The sequence below is a fragment of the Rhyacophila brunnea genome, unplaced genomic scaffold, assembly GCF_057557595.1.
Source record: "Rhyacophila brunnea isolate RB1 unplaced genomic scaffold, BYU_Rbru_1.0 scaffold_17, whole genome shotgun sequence".
Classification (NCBI taxonomy): domain Eukaryota; kingdom Metazoa; phylum Arthropoda; class Insecta; order Trichoptera; family Rhyacophilidae; genus Rhyacophila; species Rhyacophila brunnea.
In genome coordinates, this window is record NW_028232827.1 from 12,942,696 (window position 1) to 12,968,491 (window position 25,796).

At 30.9% G+C, this 25,796-nt stretch overlaps 2 protein-coding genes across 2 annotated transcripts in view; both read left to right on the top strand.

Moving 5' to 3' along the window:
* The window catches only part of LOC147073700 (putative inorganic phosphate cotransporter), a 42,836-nt gene extending 41,202 nt beyond the window's left edge, over positions 1-1,634 (top strand). Inside the window, exon 11 of the mRNA XM_085944581.1 lies at positions 1,402-1,634. Within this exon, the coding sequence (XP_085800707.1) occupies positions 1,402-1,453 (52 nt within the window). The 3' untranslated portion in view covers positions 1,454-1,634. The remainder of the gene's footprint in view (positions 1-1,401) is intronic.
* Positions 1,635-6,426: 4,792 nt separating this feature from the next.
* The window catches only part of LOC147073701 (putative inorganic phosphate cotransporter), a 36,526-nt gene continuing 17,156 nt past the window's right edge, over positions 6,427-25,796 (top strand). Inside the window, exons 1-5 of the mRNA XM_085944582.1 lie at positions 6,427-6,542; positions 20,856-20,992; positions 21,108-21,287; positions 22,383-22,521; positions 23,323-23,540. Coding sequence (XP_085800708.1) covers positions 6,485-6,542; positions 20,856-20,992; positions 21,108-21,287; positions 22,383-22,521; positions 23,323-23,540 — 732 coding nt within the window. The 5' untranslated portion in view covers positions 6,427-6,484. The remainder of the gene's footprint in view (positions 6,543-20,855; positions 20,993-21,107; positions 21,288-22,382; positions 22,522-23,322; positions 23,541-25,796) is intronic.

Consider the following 25,796-nt stretch of genomic DNA (forward strand, 5'->3'; position numbering starts at 1 on the left):
TAAATCGTGTTAACTGTCAAAAATTCATGGTGAAAATGCATTGTATTATTTATTATAATAAAAAGGCAAATTTTCGTACTGATTTTAATTTTTTAATAAATAATTTCACCGGTTTTGTCCGCATCAGAGAGACATTTTCATAATGTTACTGATGTTTAAAATGTTTCAAAGAACGAGAAAATTGTACATGCATTAACGATTATTGATTATTTTTTAATATACCTATCTGCCGAAAAATTTTCAACGAAGAATGTATATTGATTCTTTGATATACCCACAATGTACGTATCGTATATACCTAATACATATATTCTTATATGCTTGCACGATACAATATTAATTATCTAATATCTAAAATCGTCACTTCGACAGTGGTTGTTTTTATAAGGCCACCAAACTAGATTGAATAAAAAATAAATCAAAAGAAATATCTTGAAATTTACTGTTGAAGGAACTGCCCTGTGCAAGTTGTTTTATGTTAACTCAAAACTTGTTTGATTGTTTGAATATACTTAATAAAGTCAAACAAGATATGCCATGCAATCATATTTCGTATATTTCGAAATATCATAAAATCATTGCATGTTGGCTAAGATATATTACTTAGTTGCAAAGAGTCTGGTATTCACAAAATAGTTGTCTGGCATGACATCGCATTTTATAATAATTTAATGCCTTGTTATGCACAAAAAACCTGTTTTCGAAAGGCTGATTTTATAGACCGTGCCTTCCAATAGCAAAACTGACTGAATAATAATATGTTTAACAAATAAAATAACGTACCTACACTAGAAAATATTACACGGTATGTCTTCTTCCCAGCTGCCTCTCTTTCATATGTGTATGTTACCGTCTTAGTTATGATGATTAAGATTCAATTATTTGCATCAGCTTGGAAAAATCTTTGTAGTCTCCTGAATTTGCCGAATACGCCATCGCTGAACACGTGCATTTGTAAAATGGCGACGCTTAGCTGATTGTTCTCCCTCGTCCGTAATGTTTATATTTATTGATGGTTTGTGTATGTTGCCTAAGGTTACAATAGGTTACAGCACTCCATTAATATTGTAATTATTACACTTTAATTCCTTAAATAACACACTAATCACTCGATATGCTTTTACTGCACTGTAAGCATCTGTCAAACTATTATGACAGTATCATTTGTTTTCTTTCATGACTGGATTAAAATAAAATATTCCTACGATTTTTTAAATTTAGAATTTGTATTTTTATGCGTGCATGTTTAATATGTATTCTCCCTGTCTCGCTTTCTATTACAAATTTCATATGTTTCTTTTCATGCGTTACGAATAATTCAAAACAAGGTAATAATTTAATATTTTTTGAATATTGGTCTAATTTTTATTAATTAAAATTTATCATGTTTGTTTGTTACAGGAAAGATGAAAAATTAAATACAGTGATATCAGAGAATAATTTTAAAACTTGATATTAAAATGTTTTACATTCAAGGAAAATTTAGTATATTGATACGTACATATTGAATTTCGTTAAGGGAATAATTTTACCACATGTGTGGTTTAACTTCATTGCCATAAGTTGAAATCAATTTATGCTCATATTAATCTATATTATAATATTTATATTTGAAATAAATTATTCTACAAAAATTCAAGCGTATTCAATTTATTTTTCAACACTCATCAATTATTTTTATAAAATTATCCAAGCAGTATTAGTAATATAATATGTATGTTATTACAAATTGTTAGTTTTTGTTACCAATAAAACATTTTTTCACAGTTTTTATAATTTTATTTTTAATTTTTATAATTCCCAACACTTCTTTTTTATGTTTTTCTTACACATTTTAAAAATACAAAAGCTGATTGCCAATAGTAACTCAATTTAGAAAGCGCTTCAGAGAGAATTTTAAGAATCATTATTTAAAATTCGTCGCAATTAGATAAGGTTCCTATAGCATACTGGTAAATGCACGTGGGAGTGAATACCGAGACACGCAGGTTCGAATTCTGCTGGGTGTCGTATTTTTTTCAAAAAGATTTTTTCTATTGGTTATATATTTCTCAGAAGTGTTATATATAAATTATGCATGTGTATAAATACATGACACTTATTGCATCAATGACGACCAGCCGTAGGAGTGAGAGAAAGAAAAACATCTGAATCCTCGCGCTTTAAATTAAGGCGTAGTTTCACTACAGTCTTGTTGATGATGAATGTAATGAGTGCCAAAAAAAACCAAAACACATAATTTCCACATCGAATGGGAAATTGAATATTTTTCTTTAACTGTGAATGATGAAGTGTCGTTCCCTTTGTAACGCCGCAGTGCCATTAACCAACTATAATACGACTATTCAAGTTAAATAATGACTATATCACAGTGTGGTTTATAACTGCCAGTTTTGATACTGGATATCATAGCATACTTGAAGTTGGACATGCCTAATCTGAATACCGGACCATTAAAAAAAAATAAAAAGTTGGTAAGTTGATAATTTAGGCATTTAGAGTTAACGACAGATTATGTATTTATAAATATGTATGCTAGAAAAAATTCAAGGTCAGCCAATATATAGAACATGCACATAAAGAACAAAAAAATAGCATTATGCCTGATTTTAGAGGACATGTCAAGCTTCAAATTGCAGTTACCCCATAACATGATTTCGAGACTTACCAACTTTTGCAAGTAACCTACTGGCACTTTCATATTGTCATGGATTGATTTTGCATAACTGTATTTTTCAGATTTTTTTTATTAATCTTCCAATTAACCTTTCTATATATCTCGACTGCCCCAAGCCAAAAGGGCGTAAGTAAAATTTTTAGTGATTTTGAGTTAAATATGAGGTTAGGTTTACAAAAAAATATCTACAGACTGGTAAAAGGGCGTTCTTCATAGATGATTGCAAACAGAGTTGCAATTTTCCAATTTGGGCGTAAGTGATAACCCTACAGAAAGCCAATAAGAATTAATGTACCTACCACTAACGTACCAAGACTAAAATGGTTATAATAAACAAATAAAACATGAATATAAACAACAACATGAATACAATAATGGGGAAAAAACAATTTGGTGTTTTCTTTATGAACTTTTTCTTGGACAGCCAAAAGAAATTAGGTGATTTGAAAATTCTAATTGCAAATAAATAAATAAATAAATTAACATTACAGTGCTCCAATGCAATATTATTCTACCATAAATGAAAAAAAAGAAAGAAGTTTTTCTCATTACGTCACGTGATTTTTTTTCACTCTTTTTGCTCTCCTGAATAGTAGTGATTTGTCACTAATGCCCTTTTGGCTTGGAAAAGTCGATATTATATCACTAGTATTTGAAATAAAAGACTACTGATATTAATATCAATTTTTCAAATTAAGTATTTTCCTTCGAATGTTTAAGTTTGATTTTTTGTTTTTGAAAGTAAACTTTTGCACGTTTCTATATTCAATTACTTAACAAATTTTTCTCAATTAAAAATTCCATTTAGTAGTTTGTGGACTACTGGTGGTCCACAAAAACTCTCTGGTGGTCCGCGAATTTTTGGCGCCCAAATGCCTATGCCAGCCAAAATTTACTTTAATTGTTGAGTAGGTTTTCATTAGCTTTTGTTTTTAGGTACCTACCTACAATTTTTCATTTTGTGCTTCTCTATCGCATAGGCATTCTTAACTTAAAGCCATGTACATTTAGTAAAATCACCATTTTGTCTTATCAAGTCTTGGATAACTGCTCCTGAGACATTCTTAATAATAAAAAACACTAATGATTCACACCAATCGCAGGGTTCCATGATACGATCTTGATTAAGACCGGGCGTGGTATAGTGAATGATTTATATAATAATTATAATATACAATATTAATAAGGAACTGATTAATTAAAAAATATATTAGAGATATTTTTACCATTTGACGATTGCTATATACCTTGTCATAATAATATGTATATTATTATATGTAGGTATATCATAATAGATTCGTATACAACCGAATCTTATTAGTGTATATAATATTGTAATATTTATTTTTTTGTTAAATAAGTTAGTATTTCAGTAAGTATGTATATTTTTCGTATCAATTTTTCCCGATTTTTTTTTTTCAGAAATATTTTATAACAATCTCTTGTCAAGATGTTATTGTTATAGAGTAAATAGCTTTGTAATGTATGTATTATAAAAAATGCATGTAATCAGAAAAAGAAAACATTGTCAGCAAAGTCATTATGAAGAATTTACGTGTTGAATTTTATTTTAATTATATTAAACATTATTATATTATATGGGCGACTCGACAATATTACTTTACGGTACTAATTTATTCAAGAATGTTTTATAAACCAAAAACTCATTTAAACATTGTTCAAACACAATTCTATGCAGATCATTCCAGAGAATCGATGGTGTTCGCAACGTCTTGTGGTTACATCGGCGTACTGCCTTATAGTTTAGAATTGATATTAGTTGTTATAATATAATGGAGAAGGGATAAATAAACAAGCAAGTCTGCGGATGATGAATTTGATATCCCACATAAGATAATATAAGATAAGATTCCTATTTACAACGATATAAACAAATAGTATTCATACAGTTAACATTATGAAACAGATGCTTACCAAGAGCCCCTTGAAAAAAATGTTAATGCACAGTGTTCTTATCAAGTATTAATAAGCATGCATAGAGAATGTCTAGGAATTTATTTGACAAAGATGCGCTTTATCGCACCATTATTCTTATCAATCTTATAAACGTCAGTAATGCAATGCATCTTTATCTCTCATTATTTTCAAACTTCTTTCTAACTGATATTGTCGTCTGAGGATGCCATAATGTAATATTTATGTTTGTTTTATATAATCAAAATAGCTTTTTAATTCAGTTTTTAACTCAACCTTAAAGAAAGACGCATCGGCTGCATTCAATTACTGTATCACATCAGAGTGTTGACAAGTTATTGTCTAAAACATAATCTATTATATATAATGTGTACAGGACTGTGTTTAGGAAAAAGAGCGTAACCCTCGATTTTTCGAAAAGTGCTTTTATTAGATATTAACAATGTATAAAACTAAATACATATTCTATAAAAAGGAAGTAAGCCGCAAATGCCAAATTATTATCTAAATTCAGATTTAATTAAGTTTTAATTTAAGAAAAAAGCATTTACCCTCAATTTTAATGATTTTTTCTGAAATAACTTCTTTAATTATTATAAGATCGAAAATATATTATATTTCATAATATATCACCCAATGTCTGTGCCTATTTTTTTTTTTTAATATTAAACCAAAATCATTAAAAAAAACGTTGTTTCCCCCTCCTGTAAAATTTGTTCTGTGAGGGTTACGCCATTTTTCCTAAACACGGTCATTATATTACCTTCTAATACAGCCAGTTTAAATGAAAATGATTCCGCCGTTCCTTAAAATAGTATACCATGTGAGCTCAGATTATAATATCTAATTTACAAATTGGCACACACAATCTTAATAGTAAAGTGAGCGTTAGCAGAATAAATTAAATATTTGAAAGCTGACTTCGATTCAGCACTCTTACTGTGTCCATTTATTTTTAGATACAGAGCCCATGTTGACAAGTTGTTGGTAAGTTGGTACACCACCTATCTTTGAAGCTGTGGGTGTAGGTTAGAATCCCGCGTCTTGGCAAAAATAAGATATTTATCTTTCAATGTGTGTTTAATGCAGAGGGTTGGAGGGGACCCTTTTTTGAGTTCGGCTCCGGGACCTAATACTTGCTCCAGCTCTGCTCTAGGGTCTGCTTTGCATTCGGGAAAAAAGGGTATCTTGTGTATATAAATTGTTAAACAATTTAAAAAATAAGTAGTTTTAAAATCGTAATTTTCATTATTAATTCTATTAAACAAAATTACCGCCAGCAAATCGTCTTTCATTATTTGCATCTTCCGGCAGTGTTGCCGTATTTAAAATAATTCCAAATTACAAATATAATATTTTCGTCGGATTTTAGAACGAAAATTTAATAATAAAATAAACATCCGAAGCAGTGGAGCACTACAAATTTTCGGTGCTCCGGCTCCGCTCCTGCTCCGGGTAAAACTCCATTGCTCCACTGCTCTGAGCTCCGCTTCAATGCTCTGGTTTAATGTACAGTAATTGGTTGGGCAAATGGCTAACAACCTTTATACTGTCAATAAGTCGTTGGACTCTGAGGGTGCTTATAATATTATGTTATTTTTAGGAGTGAAGTAATAGTCATTTACCTTTATTACTACATGTCACATAATAATATGTTATTCTTGCTAAAAAAAACTACAGGCTTGATAATAATTATGATATTTACACTATTTATTTTAAGAAGAATACATATTTTATTAAGTGGCAGTGGCCTTTATACTGATAACAATATTTCCATATACTTGACGGAAATTTATCTCCGTTAGTTAGAATCTAACTCTCCAACAAGAAAAGTATTTTTTTTAGTAGAAACGTCGTAAAGTATTGTACAAAATGTCAAAGGTTTTAAAAGTTCAAAATGATTATAGTGCAGTAGGAGAACCAACTAAAGGCATGTATTAAAGCACTACTAAACAATGTATTATATCAATATATTCTTTGAGACTCATATATTTTCCAGTATTCACTGTGTAACTTTTCTATTTTATAATTATTGATATTTTACAGTGAACAATATTTCTAGAGATGAAAACTTCATATTTCGTTACCTTCAGTAAAATTCAATTAGGCATATCTGTTCTCAATTCAATTTAGATATCAACTAAAACTACAGGTTTAAGATGTATTTTCGCGGGACTATATGGATTCAAATGAAATTCGCTATACTGTACTTCCAAGGAAGAAGGCAGTAACTCGCAAAATTTATGAAATTGAGTTATGAATACCATCCGTTAACGCTATTTAATATGCTGTTCACTTTAATATCGTAAGTATTATCACTAAAATATCGTTAAATCCTTAGTGAAAAAAAACTGACATCTGTTAAAATGATACATACTTCTCAGCAAAACGACAGTCGTTGCACCTACTTGATTGTCTGTATTGATGACAACTTCATGCTTATTGATTTGTCAAATATATTACCAAATTAAAATGCTTTCTCAGTGGACTTTTAAGGCTAAAATAATGAGAGAAAGGTTCGTTGATATATTTTATAATATTTAAAAATATTAATTTATTTGTCAGCTTATTTGTTTCTACTCAGTCTAGTATTTAGATCAATTTTAAAGAGTGAAGTTATGTTTTAAAAACTTTCTGTTTATTTTACTGGCGTATTTTTCTTACTTAATTAATTATTTTATTCGTGTTTTAACATCCCACTAATAAAAAATATCACTGATTTTTATGAATTCACAGTGCCAAAATTTGAAAAAAACACTATGTAATTTATCTCGAAAGTGTGTCAGTTACTGCCTTATTCCTTGGAAGGCAGTATACAGAATCACAGTTAGGACACATAAAAAAAATTCTTATACGTCTCTTCCAAATTAAATTTTGTGAATTCGTTGAAATTGAATATCTCCTACTGTTTATTGGGCAGCTTGAATATTATTATCACTGGTCACCGTTGCAAGCTTTCTTTTGAAAAATAGGAAAATTGTAATCACATCAAAGCTTTTCAGTGGATATTATTGAAAAATTATCTGTTTATTTTTAATGTCGAATTTCTCTCACACTACAGTGGCCGATCGTCGATCTACTTTTTAAGATGACTGGAACGTAAATATTATATTATAGGTATAGATAGACCATTGACGGCCGTTCGAATATTTTTTCCTAACTACTAATTCGTGAACATACTAAGATTTATCTAGTGATTGTGTCTTCTTCGATCTGTGTCCTACCAATATACATTTAAAGTTTTAAGCAAACACCAATACCCTATTTATTCCCTAATTAATTTTTTTTTTACCTTAAACGTTGTGCCCAACGTGAACCTTTCCAAACATTTCACAAGTAATTTGAGATTTAGCATATTTTTTCATACCAGATATTTCAATTTGAAATACATCATTTCTACTGAGAACTGAAAGTCAGATTTTCAAAACAAATGATTGTGGTGTTGCTGTCAGAAAGCAATAGGTTAAAAACGTATTTTTTTATCGATTTAAAATTAATTGAGTAGGTCCAAAGCAAAAGGGATTCTCTCAATCACCTACCCATTGAGACATGCACATAAAAATAATGGCACAGTTTTTAAAGATTTTTAGGTACCTACATTTTAATTTTTATCACCCAAAATTGTCGAACGGGTAACATATCGGGCCTATAATACCGTGGGTGCCGGGTTTAAATCCCAATTTTGGCAAAAAATCTAATATTGTTTTTCAGTGTGTTTGGATCCAGAGTATGTGCCTATTAGGTTGAGCATGTGGATAATATCCATTTCTTGTAACAACATACACTCCGTGGAAGCCCACATTATGATCTTGTTAGGATGGAACATGGTTAATTTTGTTTAATACCAATATTATATTAATAGTGTTCTGAGTTACTTTGACCATAAATTAAATTAAAAATAATAAAGTTATTTGTTTTAATTTAAACATTTAAAAATGGTGAGGAGCCTTTATGCTTCTTACCTATTCAATTTTTATTCAGTTTTTTTAAAATGTAATAATCATCATATCACATTTTCTCCTATACTGAGCAGTACCAAGCAGTTTGTATTATATTTAACACAAAGTTCAATAAACTCACTAAAAACAAACAATTCATTTAGTATAATGTTTCACAATGTCTTATAAGATAACTACGTTAAAATTAATAACATTCACACCATCTATCTTGTATTTTACGTATGAAACTACAACAAATTTTATATTATTATTCTGACGTGCGATTCTGCCGTGTGCGATTGAGACCTTACTTCGTAATACGTATTTTTTCGTGTTGTTTCATTAAAAAAATAACAGTCTTACGTGAAGGCTTTATATCTGTTTATTTAGGCAATGTGTTTACCAACTAACGAAATTATTATCTTTATCAAAACATAATTCAAAATAGCGTGATAATTTTATGTTTATTCGAGAGAAGAAATCCCAATAAAATCACACCCTCTAGTATAAGTATAAATAGGCGCGGTATTATTGAAACCAGCCAGGCAAACAGAATAAAGCTCACATGAAATTCACACCATCTACACTTGAAATGATTTAATATAAATTGAAAATTATAAAATCCTGTGCTGTATGTAATGTAATATACATATAACTTTTTGTTATACTATATACGCAGATTAGATAATTCTCTGGTTTTTAGTTAATTTATTAAACGTGAAACATTGATATTTTTCTAATAATTCCATTTGAATACTCTTTAGACATGGTTCAGACTTACCTATGTTATATATTATATAACAGTGGCGTGCTGTTAATTTTTTAGTAAGCATTCTGTGAAAAAATACAAATACATAACATATTATTATCTACTACTAGGGCCACCGTGGCCGCGCGGCTTAAGCGTTGGACTATCACGCCGTGGGTCCCAGGTTCGAATCCTGGGTCTGGCAAGGACGCATATTGTTTTTCAATTTATGTATGAGTCAGAGTATGGACCTAATAGGTTGAGCAAGTGGGTGACATCCATTTCTCGTAAAAACAAAATCTGTTAATACAAACCTCTACTCTGTGGAGGCCCATATGATCCTGTTAGGATCGGACATGGTCGGAATGAATGAGGGCCACAAAGAGTTTTGTGACTAATTGAATCTTAAAACAAGGTTTAAGTTTTACGCATCTTTAAACGTGTTTTTCCTTTTTACTAGTTACCGATTTGTACAATATATACATAATATTATCGATATATACTATTCTATCGAATATTTTTGACCACGCCACTTATGTACCTAAAAATCATACAGATTAAAGCACAGAACAGATCAATAAATATAATTCAGATAGTCTATACCCCAATACACTACATTTTGAAGCAGGGTTTTGAATGTGTGACTGTCCTATATAAATATACGTACAATAGTGTCTGTTGCAACCTTCAAATGCACCAAGATTGAATGAGCGTCAGTGCATAAACCGAGAACAGTTGTCAGAACGTAGGGCAAGCTTAGAATGACGTATTTTTGACACGTGTTTAAATTTATCCTATATTCTTCACACTCGAGATAGGTTGCCTGTTACTCCACACCCGTTAGGTATTTCAGTTCCCATCAATACTGTGTTCCCTGGATTAAAGATAATTTCTTCTTATATATTAAAATATTCAAAATCACACATTAATTTAGTGTATAATAAGTAAGTAATAATTATAATCTTTAACTGATATGGTGGGGGTTTTTCTAAAATACCTTCATAAAGCCTGGCAATTTGGTGCCATCGTTGATGCATTCAGCTTACCGATTATGGATTCCATAACATTGCTTATTTTTTTTAATATTTACTAGGTAGGTATATTTATTGACATTTCTCATTAGCTAATTTTAATTAATTTCCAACATCTTAAATAGTTCCATTATTTATGAGTAATGGCAATTATTATTATATAATGCGCTTATTGAGTGTATCAATAGGAGTAGGGGTTCCAATCCCGGGATCCCGAGCTATTTTCGATACCTATGAATCCCGGGATTGATAAACATAATCTCGAAACTTTCGGGATTGATTTTTTTATCAATTTTTATGGAAAATAAAATAAAAACGAAAATATAACAGAAAAAATACTTTTAACAACAAATAACTACATTAGAAATAAACTGAGTTTGAATGAAGTTTGATTTATACCCATGTGTAAGTTGCCGATTCATTTTATATTTTCACATAAATTAATACAAATGAGAAAGATTGGAAAAAAACAATGCACTATTTACAAAGTAATTCCACCATGATCTCATACGTTTTACGGCAGTTTCATATTTGGCTGACTAATCAGATTTATGAAACGGAAAGGCCAAAAGTACACCATGATTTGCTTTACTATTTTAAATCTCGCTAACCCATTCATTAAGTCTTTACTATCAGAAACAGCAATCTTATGTTAAGTTCACATTATTATTTATATTACAATATTATTTACTCCATTAAACGTATGTATTTCCAAGATTGAACGTATACAATATTAACAATAAATGTCTTAAATAGTATAAATTATACTAGATTTATTTTGACTGATTTTATCAATGTTATTTGTAAATATAAAAATTTTATATTAACAATGGAAAAAAATGCCAATCCCGGGATTGTCAAATTGTAATCCCGGGATCAGAATTTTGGCTCGGGGTTGGATTCCCTAGTTGTCAGCATGCATTCACTGATATCCAATCAACCAAAACAAAAATAAAAATTGCATTATATTTTATTAAGTAACCAATGTAAAATTTCAAAACAATCATATCTTTGTTTTCAAAAAATGCACCAATTAGTTCTTGGGCGCAACAGTGCTGATTGACAATCTCCTGCAAAACCCTTTACGCAATTGGCACACAGTTACTTTTCAAGATAATATTTAGACAAAACATATCCATTAGAAAATCCTACCAAAATATTAAGAAATGAGTGCAATTACAATACACAGTTAGATGAGACTTCTAAGTACTGAGCTATCTACGTATTTTCTTATGGATTTAGTCTAATATATACAGTTGTGGTCTTTGCTAAAATTAGGATAAGTTTGAAACTGTTAGTTTCCATTAAAAGCGTTTGAAATATAATGGGTTCTTGTAATCAGACTGTAACTGTAAAATATATGAATCGAACCGTTAATAATACTAACATTGTGTCAACTGTTTGGATTTATCAATAATTAAAAGAATTCATAAAATTTACCAAATGAGATTATAAATTACAACTAAAAATACACTTATTAATTTGTAATGGAACTTGTACCTATCCATATAAAAATATCACATTATGTAACGTGTTTGCCATAAAAAGGTTATTACAATAATAACGGCTTAAGACATGCATGGATTTATTGTCGTCAATATTTACCATAGGTAATTACATACATTAAAATATATTCGCGATAATAAAAGTCACTAACCTTCTTTTGCAGTTATGTATGCATGTTAAAGTTGTTGAGACATTAAGTATTTTAATATGCATTTTTGTTGCGATAATAATCGACATAATATAAGTCACTATATATTGTCAATAATAAATCTACGGATGTGTAAAACTTTGTACTACTTGGATTTCAATAATATACAAAATTTCAAGGTCTATTATGTATTTGATTCGTCTAATACAATTTTATTATACCTACAATCTACATGATAGCATTGGCGTGAACCCTGCAGTAGATTATATATTAGATATTAGAAATCATTATATGTGATGATACTGACAATGTGTTTTAAAGTAACAAGTTCATTACTTCACTGCGTTTAATGTGTCTACAATAGAATTATTACACAGCGGCTATGTTGGATATTTCGTGCGATATAGATAGACTTCCAATAACGTTCACAGCTGAGGTATTGGGATTGTCTTCCTGGAACACTCCCAGTAACTGTCAACATAACGATGTTAAGAGTCTAGACCAGTGTTTCCCAAGCTTATCTGTGCCATGCCCCACTTCAACGCTTCAAAAATCTCCATGCCCCATTTCATATTTAATTAACAAATTATGAAAAAAAATTAATTGCTTCAAATAAAAATGCATGTAGGCAATACTATTTTTAATTTAACTTTCGTAAGTAAGTACCTATGTATATTATAATATTAGATGTATAACTCGGAAGAAAATTAGTGCGATCCTTGTTAGTACTTGATGTGAGCAGTGACGTCCCTAGACAAAATGCCGCCCCTAGGTAGCGCCAAAATGCCAGCCTATTTTTTTATATAGTATTTTTTATCATCCTTCCATGACATCAATATCGAAATGTGTTGTGTGGATACATTACTAACAAAATATAAACCTACCACTAAATCTAATTTAAATACCATCTCTACTTCAATAGACAGTATTGCGAGTCCACGATTTCAGATACCTACATTAAAAAATACACCTGACAACTTTCAAAACTCGCGAGTAACTGGCAAAAATATTCGGATAAATTAATTAAGTAAGTATGTATCTACCTATAATTCAAATATAAATCGCAATTCTGCATGTGTCATTGATGGTCATCAAGGACGTTACGTTCAAGTACAACGGAAGTAAACTAGACATCGCAAACCCGAAAAAAATACAGTCCTGTTAAACTTTTTATGTTAATTATTAATACATTTGGTTTCCAACCAGTGAGGTGATTTTTTAATGGGAAGATATTTCCGTTATTACTAAGTTTAGGTACCTATTTCTATATATATACCTAATGATTCTTCTCTATTTGCCACCCTTCGAGTAACTGCCGCCCCCAAGCGATGCTCAGTCTGCCTACCCCCACGGGACATCACTGAATATGAGTTGCAAAGAGTTTTATGTGAGGTACTAATTTGATCAATTATTATCTAAAATCTCTCCACAGTTTGTGAAGTCAAAACGATTTCATTTTTTCAGTAACAAATCATTTAAGCACCACATTTAAGTAAATATTATTATGATGGGAATGGCAACAGTAATTTTCTGAGAAGTCAGCGTTGCAATATAAAAAAAATCTTTTCAAAAATCCATTTTTTAACAAAAAATGTCCGAAATATGAATTATTTGCATATTGCCCCCCCAAAACATTCAAATTGCCCCCCGGTGTGGCGTACGCCCCACGTTGGGAAACACTGGTCTACACTCTAGAGAAGCATATTGTGTATGTATGATGAATAACTGAATAAATAGTCTTTGTAACCGGGAATCATAGGATGCAATACTCTAAGAATATCCTTAAATGTATTCGGAAACGGAAAAGTAATTCAAATCTATGGATGTTCCATAATATAGGATAGGCCCTTAGTTAAATTCATATAGATTTGTTGCATAAACATTTTCTGATACCTAGTTCTTAAAGCATTCAGAGGCATTCGTTGGTCGGCGTATTAGCATTAAATAGTATGCAGCCAATGAATGAGGAATCGAATGATTTGTGATTGAGTGGTTTCAATATGATTTAATATCGGGCTTGTCCAAACTGGAGGTAGGCAATATATGATTTTCGTTTGTAAGAAAGTTATAGGGCCCATTCAACCTGGTCGCCTCAATTTTAAAGCTTTCAAAAAGGTGGCACCATATTACGGCGAGCTACAGGATCTCGTTATTTAGTTAGGTAGACTACTTTCTTTTGGTATATTAATTTATCATTTTCTAGAGAAAGGAGTGATTTTTGCTCGTCTTTTCCACCAGCATTTTAAAGGATTACTCAGTCTAGAAAAACTGTAGTCATATTGAAAGGTGACCTCAGTTTTAGGTTTTAACAAAACACTTGCATACACTCACATGCTATTGTTAATAACATGGAAGAACATTACAAACTAACAAGCCCTGGGTCAATATATTGATTAAATAAAACGTATGCATATTTTTATCTGACATTCATGGCATAATACAGGAGTGGCGAACCTTTTTATGGCTAGGTGCCAAAACATTGAAAATATATTTATGACGTTGAATGGTGTGCCAAGGTTTTTTTGAACGTTTTTTTCTTACATATATATATTATATGTTTATATTATAAATCAGATATGGCCAACTTCAAGTAGCCCGTAAACTTATATCTAATTTCAAAACTGGCATTAGGTACTCTAAACTAAACTAAATTAAACAACACACCGTGGTTCACCATCGCAAATAAATATTCAATTTCCCATTCGCCGTGAAAATTATATATTTTGATATATTTTTGTACATTAACTGCATTTAAATATCTTAAAAAGTAGTACATATTCAATTTTTTATTGTAAAACTGTCCCAGGATGCAACGGGTTAAATCTGAAATTTGAGACCCGACCTCCCACTCCGGCTCTGATACCGCTACATACAATTTTATTATTGTCCGTGAGTGAATCATTCCGATCTAATGTGGCAGCACTGCGTTGCCTGCGCCAATCTGCCGATTAGCGATTATAATAACACAATTATTTGCATCTAACTTTTCCATTTGACCTCAGATCGAGCTGAAATAAACGTCAATATTATTTAAATGTACACATTGAAATTGTCACTAGAATACATTATCAATAAACAATGAGGGTGGCAGCATTAACTTCTGCGTTTCAAGGCCCTGTACGTGGCGGCCTTTCCCGCAAAAACCGTAAAACTGTCCCCGGGGTGCAACGGGTTAAATCTGAAATTCGAGGACTCCGGCTCATCGGCTTCAATTTACTCTCCAAATTTTGTCGAAATCCGACTGCGCGTGTGGATTTGTATAAAGAAAAATCGAAGGTCGGTACAAACATACATCCAATTATATTCTTCAAATTATAGTGTAGATATATTATATATGTATACACACCGTAAACATACTACGTTATGTTTATATAATTATCCTTCATACAAAAAAACTCATGGTTATATTATGAAAATTTTATTCACCAGAAAATGACACCATCTAGTGCTACAGTGTTTCACTGTTTTCTATATAATATATACATACGCGTATAAGGATACATTGTTTGTATGTAGTGGTAGGTATATTATGTTTTCCAATTTTCTATGATGGAAAATATATGAAAATTAAAAATATATTTATTTAATTATAATTAGACGAATAATGAAATGTTGGTAAAAAATCGTGAATTTTCTCAATCGGAAAATTAAGTTTTCATTTTTATATGTTATATTGTGGCTCTTGACCGCGCCATATATTATGACAAAAATATTCGCCAGAAAACCAGACACCATCTATTGCTATAATAGCGTTTCACTGTTTTAAGAAAAAAATACAATACTTGTAAGCAATGGTGTATTACATTTTCCGATTTTCTATAACGGAAAATTTTGAATTCTTTAATTATTCAATTATGAGGCATATAATAAAAAAAGTTTTGGTAAAATATATCGTTAATTTTCTCTATTGGAAAATTACATTTTCATTTTGAAAATGTTTTATATGTATATGTGTGCACTTAACCGCGCCATATATTCACACCATCTGTCGCCCGTTCAGAACTTGTGGTGGTCTCACTATAGCGTCGTATTTTTTGTATTGATCTGTAAAATAATAAAAAAAATTATGAATAATTAATACAAACTGGTTATAGTAAAATAGAAATCTTTGATAACCGAACGATACGCAATAATACAATTTGCTAAATATTTTGTATTCACACCCTCTGTGTAATGTTGGATAGCTTTTGAACGAAATTAATAAAATACATCACAGTTACATACTCAGTAGAATAATTGTTAATTTATAAATATGATGAATTAATGCATCCCCTAGCATCTCATTATTAAGCGTGTTATTGATTTTTATTTTGTTTAAATTATGTTCTTGGTTGTTTTGTATGTTTGTACTAAATGACATAATATTGCGAAAAATATTTTTCATAAGACATTTAATTAAAGAATTGATTAAGGCTATCTAGGAGATTCTGTTGTGTATCATGAATATTATTTTTTACATCTGCCTATACAATTTAAAAAAGTACGTCTTCCTAAGCGACGTCAAAAACGGATATATTAAAACAAAATCTCTTAATACAACTTCTACTTTATCATCAATTTCATATAACAAAAATTGTTTTATAAAAAATATCAATTGTCAATTAAATCACGTTACCTAATTTCTTAAGATCTTTTACACGCTTAAATTATAAACCTACGTCTTACGACATTATCACATTGAATTGTCACAAAGTCGGTGTTGGTTTTATAATATTATACTATACAATTGTGAAAAGTATGTACTGAAACATTGTGTTTACTAATAATTAGTATTTTTATAATTTATTTAAATATTTCATTTCTATACTAAGAAATATCACTAAAAAAATGACGTGGGTAGACAGTATTAAAATAAATACAATGCATGTAAAATTATTATTAATTTCATGGACATTTAATATTATCTAATATTCTACGTGTATATTAAATTTGTAATAATTCACTAGGAAAATTATTGTAGAGTACATGCAGTTATTCTCTGTAAGTTTTTAATACGACAAAGCTGTTTCACACCATCTAGTAAAAAAGTTACAATACATGCTTAAAACTCACACCAATGCAAATGAACTGTTGCGCATTATGCATAAAGGAATTGTAAATATTTTCCATATATGACTCAACAAAAATTATACGTAAAACCGACGTAAAAAGTTCATTGAAATGTAAATATTAATTATTGTTAAAGTCAAATGAAAAATGTAATAAGACATTCACACCATCTATGCGTGCTTTGTTGAGAGATTGGGTATTGCATTGGTGACTTTTAATAATATTTAAGTGTACCTACTTATTTACCTATATAAGTAAAAATGTTTTTAAATGAAAACATAAATTATTATATTGTATTTAAAAATGAGCTTTAAAAAAACAAATATTTAATTTACTGTTTAGATGTAGAGAACACCTATCTTCCTTGTTGTATTTTTACAATTACGATTTAACATTCCGGGCTAGTGAAAAATCATTATCGTAAGCCAGTATTGATAAATTTTGGGATTTAGACGTCTTTTAGCTCCTGTTATAACGATAGTATCCGATATAGGTGCTGCAAATGTTGGGCTTTATCTTGCGTACTTCGCGGTCTTTTCAGATAATACGGTGTTCAAAATTCTATATAATTTCTTAGTTAGAAGTAGGCTTGAGAGTTGGGTCTATTATTTGGGCAGCGCATCAGTTAAAGTACGGTGTTTTGGTGGAGATTTTAGAAGAAGATTTTTTTGAGACTCCTTTACTTGAGACTGTATGGATACTATCCGTGGTTTTATCCAACTGACATCTGACATACTATTATAGTCTAAAAGTCTAAAAACTGGGTGTAAAACGAACTCTACTATTTTTCAAATTCAAATTTACTTACTTTAGATATTATAATGTACATGACAAATTATAAATTCAAAGCGTTAGTAGTGTTGACCTGATAATTATTATCTTAGGAATCGGGAACATCGGGTGGTTTGTTCTCCTAAGGAGCAGTACCTACTAATCTGCCATTGGTAAAACCAATTGGACGGACAAAAACTTAAAATATCCAATCGTCAATCGCGAAATGGATTTTTGTCGATCACACCAATAGAAATATTGTCGTGAAAAAAGCGTATCCATTTAGTTGTAATATAGTTTGACTTCATTAGGTTATTGAAGAAAAAGCATTAATCATTCCTATTTTACCACGTTTTTCTTAGCTCGTATTCTTGTTTGTCCGGTGGTTATTTAACTCTAATCCGATTTTTAACTAACTTCACGACTAGCTAGACATTTGAAACTTTATTAATTTATTCTGTTTTGTATGAAAAGTTATTTCGGAAGAAATCCGTAATTCAATCCACTATTATTAGTTGCTAAGGGGTGGGTGGTCCTAGCAACTAAATTATTAATATATACGTGCGTTACTATGGAAATCAAAATGACATTTCAGTATTCTATATTTGTTTGTTTGTTGCAAAATAGCAAAAAAATGATTTGTTGACAATTGCCTTATTTGTCCTAAATTATTAATACATAGAATTGTCAAGTTTATTAAAGTTTTTAAAATTTAAAAATGTGGTATATAAAAAGTTCTTTTTATCTTGTAATTATTTATATTCTTAATCAGCTTACATAAAAGTGGTTTTAAAATGAACTAAGAGGAAACCCGTGTGATTTTGTCGTATCATTTGATTCGTTTGCATGACTGAAAAAGTGGGAGAAGTTTAAACTTAGCGTAATTCTCTTTACTGTTGCGCAGTAGGAAATAGTTTGACGATGTGTGTAATGAGTGTCGAAAATAATATCAAAACTTATCATTTTCACGACGAATCGGAAAATGAGTATTTATTTGTTATGACGAAAAATAAGTGTTCTTATTTTTATAGTCATCAGTCAAAATATAACGTTTGTTCAATTATTTGAAGAATCACAATGTTAAAGATTCGTGGATCACTGCCAGATGTAATACTTATACTATATACTTATAATATTCTAATAATAATATGCGTCAATTTACAGTGAATTAGATTGTCACATATCACAAAATAATCTCAATTCAATTGAAATTTGGGCGAAAAAAAATAAACTCGAATTTAATACTGATAAATGTGTGTGTATTAGCTTTTCGAAATCAAGATCTCCAATTATTTTCAACTATAATAATATGTCAAATAGATTACTGAAGCGTCAATCAGAAATTAAAGATTTTGGCATATTGTTTGACCCACGTTTATCATTTCGCTCGCACATCACTTCTACGGCATTGCGTGCGAGCAAGCTTCTAGGATTCGTCATGAGACACGCCAAGTCATTCAAGAATCCAACTGTTTTACGTACACTCTATGTGTCGTCAGTACGGAGTATTCTTGAGTATGGCTCCATCATCTGGAGTCCTTATGAAGTTTCCTATAAGCTTGTTTTAGAGCGTGTTCAGAAAAAAATTCTTCGTCATCTCTATTTTAAAGTTTATAATTATTTTCCTTTTGACATCTTCTCAAACGAGTCTTTTCCGGCTAACTTTCTTCAAGGCATGCTCGCCTTTCATTCTCTTGAAGCTCGTAGGTCACTTCTGCTCTTAAAGCATTTTTACCTGCTCTCACGTGGTATCATTTTCAATACCGATATTCTAGAAAATTTAAATTTTTACGCACCCGTCAATTACATGCGTGGTCGCAGCCATGACCTATTTTGGGTGAAAGCTGTTTCCTCATGTCAGGCTCACCAGGCACCAATAGCGAGGGCTGTGCGGTTGGTCAATGCACTCCCTAGAAATGTAGATATTTTTGGCGATCCTTTATATATTCTGTTTTTTAAATTCTATTTTATTGTTTAATTTGTACTTTTTGAATCATTGTTATTTTTTTAAATTTTATTTCTTTTGTATCTATTTTTGCATATTTTTTTTCCTCCACTTTGTTTTTTCTGATTTTCCGAACTGATTACTTGTAATTTTTATTCTAAATTTCATGTTGTGAACGTCCTGAATTAATAATTTGTTATGAACTCAACGTGTATTTTTCAAATAAATAAATAAATACTGGGTTCTAAATTACAGCTTGCTTATGTGCACAGAGTATCGACATTGTACCAGATTCTCTTTATCATTTGAATGCTCATAAATTCGTGGCAGAATCTTTATTTCAAACTTATTCCGTAGATCTGCAGTCGCTTTAGTTATCTATGGAGACTTTCAATGTGACCCGCTGTGATATATTATTCTCTTATCTGAGTGACGATTTGTTGTGAAAACTATCTCTCTAATTCTGTTGATGATCCTCGCCGATGCCAGGAAATATTTCAGTTGTTCGATATTTTCAAACACATCAGAAAGTCACAACCCTTCTCTCTGTTGCTGAAGTTTAAGACGTTGTGACTATGGCCCCCACAAGGGGGGGGGGGTGACAGAGCTCTAGCCTGGACGCCCCGGCTCAGGAGGGGCCCGGCGAGGCGAGACGATCAGATAAGTGAGATCTATCACTCACAACATACATCAAAAATTTAGGCGCTATTTTCCTTCAATAATATTATTATTTTAAGTTGTAGTTGTACGATACAATTTTTAATTGTATATCAATACTCGACATCTCCATAATTCAAATGGATGTATTAAAATATACAATAAAACACTAAACATACACATTAATTTCACCGCGTACACCATTTGGAAAACGCTACTGCAGAGCGTCACAATGCCTTTATCCTTAGCATAGGTAGGGGGGCCCGCCAAAGATCCTAGCCTGGGGACCCGCTTCACAATATGGGGCCCATGGTTGTGACTAAATTAATAATACTACCCCATGAAAATATCAAGTATTTTACCCATAAGGCATAACTATGACATTAATCTAGATATTAACTTATTCCTACAATATTTTTTATGTGATCTTCTTTTGATTCCTGTTTTTAGGTTATGGTCTCGGTCACCGCCATTTTCAGACGTTTTTAGTGTTTCTGCTGGTTGCTGTTGGTTATATAATGAGAGTAAATATGAGTGTAGCGATTATTGCCATGACTGATACTTCAAGTAACACGACACACGTACAAGTGAGTATAATACTCATAATATTATGTCCCAAATACACCACACAGATTTAAAACATAGATAAACAATCTTTGTTTTTAAAGCTGGCAATAGTCTCATAAAATAATTTGTTTTTAGGTTTTCGACTGGGATAAAAAGACACAGGACTATATTTTAAGTGCTTTTTATTGGGGCTATATGCTGACGCAGATCCCAGTAGGTTATATGGCCAACAGATTTGGACCTAAGATTCTGTTAGTGATAGCAATGCTTGCTAATGGGTCGATATGTATAGTTCTTCCCTACGCCGTTCATTTTGTAAGTAAACTATATTTCACTAACGTTATGTTAATTAAACTTCGAATGTACAGCATACTCTAATAACCAATGATATTATCAGGCTGAATGATAATACAATAAAACTTCAGCACTAGATCGCTACTGAATGCGCAGAATTATTTCTCTACAACTCAACATTAAGGCGTCCGGCAAGGTGATACAATCTCACACAAACTATTTACCCTTAAAAATTATTAAAGCAGCTTGACTGGAGTGAGCCCGATGACTTTCAGTAGGTATACCTAGAGCGATGATAATGGCCCCGCATCCTGAAGCGGACCCTCAGGCCAGGATCTTTAGCGCCTCCAATCTATTACTAAGGTTAAAGCCAGTGATTCTCAACCATACTTACGCGAGAATTTTTATACGAAATACGTATTTTATTGCTTAAACAGTGAGTTTTGTGAGATGTTTTTAGTGGTAGTTATTTTTGAATAAGTCCATAAAAGAAATAATTATAGTAACACTAAATAGGTACACGTAAAATGTTTGTTTATTTGTAACCAGTTAATAATATAATTATTTTTTTTTCATTATATTTTGGTTACTTTGATCCTAATAGGTATATATCAGAAAGTGATTTTATAATATTGGATTTCAAGATTTTCTACAATGAAAAGTGTTAGGTATCACTGTTTTAGTAACTTAAAATATGTACAATAAATAGGTCTCAATACGCTGAAAATGCATTGTGATAAATTCAGTTGGTACGAATTAATTAAAAGTTTATTGATGTAATGACCAATGAGTAAGGGTACAATCTGCATATTACTGTAGGTACGATTTTTCCAAATACTTCAGTTTTTCCATAAGTAGTTGAATAATGCTTTACTTAGTGATCATGTTTTATGTATTGGTTTTTTATATATATCTAAACCGTTTTTAATTATGTTATGTGTCAGTTGTGTATTTTATGCAATACGACAGTGTGAATAGTGCTTGAAGATTTCGGGTCGCAAAAAAAAACTCGTGTGGAAGAGTACAGAACTTAAATCATTTTGAATTTAAATTAAAATTTCATCAAATACTCCGATAAGTCGATGGTATTAATTTTGAAAAATGATCTCTTTTTAGGGTGGATGGAAAGCAGCCTTTGCCTGTAGAATGGGGCAAGGATTGACACAGTCTTGCCTAATGCCATCAGGTCACGCTATGCTTAGTAAATGGGCGCCGGTTAGTGAAAGAAGTCGACTGGGCTATTTTGTACAGTCAGGTAAAGTAACAGAAACCTATAAAAGTAAACCCTATGTATGTTAGACCACAGTGGCGTAACATGTAAATTTAAGTAGCTTGAGTATATAGATCTCTGAGATGGTGACAATATTGAAAGAAACTTGTAGAGTTTGATGAAGTTGAAAGTCGAAGATGACGAGGAAGAGTGCCATCCAGATAGAAGGCTGAAAATGCCTCAGGTTTTCCACTGACATATGGGCTACCTGAGTGCGAATATGGGGTGACTCAAGCCATGGAGAAGGCTGTCAGATGGTAAAATTACGAACCTTAGTTATTAAGCTAGCACCAAAAAGAAGAAAAAACACAAATATAAACCAACCCGCCCCGTACCATATTCGGTCTCAATCAAGCTTATCATGATGCCCAATGTTTGGTTTGAAGCATTAACAGTTTTTATGCTTGGGAATGCCCCTGGAGCAGATACCCAAGATTGAGGTCACCATGCACTCAAGTGTACTTTGACTGAGTTAATAGAGATTTTATAATGAAAAGTGCCCATGGGAGAGGATCATGGTGCGCTAACAAAAATAAAATATTCTAATTAATAAATATATCATACAAAAAACAAAGCTAAAACAATACGGACATACAAATCTTAATCAAATGTCGGTGGTCACGTGGTGATCACCATTGTGAAGAGAGTGACTTACGCATATTTTTGCCGTCTATCGACGCAGTGTTGGTATATCATAAAACGCATCATTAATAGTCTCCAACATTTGCCTGACTAGGACCATTGCGAAGGCCAGCGTAATAATTTTCTTATTTTTTTATAACACAGGTAGTACTGTAGGTACAGTTGTTGGTTTGCCACTGGTAGGCTTCCTGGCAAATCGTTTCGGATGGGCAGTATCTTTTCAAGCAATTGGAGGCTTTGCTCTATTTACTGGTATGCTCTGGTCATGGTTTGGAAGCAACAGACCAGCGCTTCATTCATCCATCTCTCTGGAGGAAAGGAATTATATTGAAACGTCACTTGGACAAACAAGAGGTCATAAGGTAACTATAATAATTATCTCCGTTACATACTCATTGTATTGCATTGCATAGTATTATTACAGAATTTTTATTATATATTTCTCTTGATTATTATCTGTAACACATGAGAGAAAACATATGTTAATGTGTAGGAGACAGTGAAACAGAGAGAATACGTATTAAATGGGATAAGATGAGAGAAAACATACACTTAAACGTAAATTCTAAATTTTAAAAAATAAACTGATATGAAAATAAATGAATCGCTTTTTTAATCGGGTCAAAATAACAAACGGTAACAAAATGATTTCGTAATTATTTTGTTTTAATTCGAGGTAGAAACACTAGAAACACTCTCCAAATTATCTCCAACCTGATTAGCTTCTATGCAGTCATTTTTTTAAAACATTAATTATCAATTTCTGAGGGATAATTTTGATAAATTTAAATGTTATTTGTTCAAATGTACTTATTTAATTATTAACAAAATACGTGTTAAAATTTAAACGATATAAAAAAAAAATTTTGGCGTACGTCCACACATCGACTCGTGTACCTCCCCTGCACCTTAGGTTACACTAAATTCAGTTTGGAGAGTTAAAAAAAAAACAATAAATAATATATGGTATTATGGGTGGGCAATTTTATTACTTATAAATAATATCATTTTTGCGATATTTTAATATGTCAATTATTATGTAACTCTAATTCGATATAACGACATTTTAATTTGATGTTAGTTGTATATTAACCATAAATTATTGCATAAAGTCTGAAGATACTGAAAGGAGTAACCCAAGTTGTTAAATTGAGTTATAATATAATATGAAGTATTACAAACCGAATTTTATATTTTACTATCAATTTTATCGTTGATATTAATAATTCGAACATTATTCTCACCTGTATTATAGTGTTCATACAGACTTTATTTCTTAACAAATAGGTACAAATTCAATACATTTCAGTAGCATTCATGTCTATTCCCTAAAAGTAAAAATAATTTCGCTTGAATTTGCTACAAAAAAATATTATTCACATAAGAATTATCGCATTTATTTACCAATTATAAAATTAAATGTTTATTTTGTTTATTTATTAAAATGATTGTGTATTTAATATTAAGTTTATTTTATAATTCACACCATCTATGATCACCATCGGACGCTCGGTATATTACACCGTAACCTACAATGTATTCTCATCAATGGGATCAGCTGTGTTCATTCATAAAAAATGCGTCATCAATGAATGCGTAAACGAAAATAATACCTACTTGCTTATAGTAAATAGGTAATCACGTGTTTTCGTAATATACCTGACGCAAACTGTGGGTAAGTTACGATGTTTTTTGTTGTTGTGAACTTGTTTGTATGTAGTTTACGAGTAAAAAACATTATATATAATGTATGTAACTGCACACTATGAATATGTATGAGCTATAATAATTGAAACAATAGGTATAATTTGGTGAATATGTACATGAAAAATGTTATTTGAAAATATTCTTTGGAATTCGTTTCACGTCAGATTTGTTGTTAAGACTGTTTATCACTTTGATGTTAACTGTCAATAATTCTTGGCAGAAAGAAGATATATACTTAAATCAGATATTTAACATATTTTTAATTTTAATTGTTTTTTATTCAATACTTACACAATATACACGAATATGGCGTTATTTATTAAATATACATACATATTATATATATATATATATTGGAAAAACTTGGAAAAGTCAACACGTCAACGAAAAATAATGATAATATCTTAGTCACAAGCGATAGTAAGAATAATTCACCAGAAGATTAATTGGTTTATTTAATAAACCATTTCTTTTATTCAACAAATAAATCACGAGATTTATGAATGTACCATTCTTTTATTGGACACAGATAACTTGAAAACACCTCAGAGAAATATATAACGACTAGAAAAATCATATTGAAAAAATTCGACTTCCAGCAAGATTTCACTGAGATGTACGTTCAATAAAGAATGTTACATTCTTAAATCTTGTGAATTATTCGAATTATTCGCAAGTACTTTATAACAAAAATTTGGAGAGATCTGGACACCGGTTAGTAATTAAGATAATTGCATAATTATCAATAGGAATTTCGATTTCAAATACAAAAAGCCGACTGCCAATAATAATGCAATTTAAACAGCGCTTCAGAGAGTATTATAATACCACTAATAACCACTAGTTAAATTCGTTGCAATTAGAAAGTCATCTATAGCTCAGTTATCAGGACACATATACGCAAAATCCGA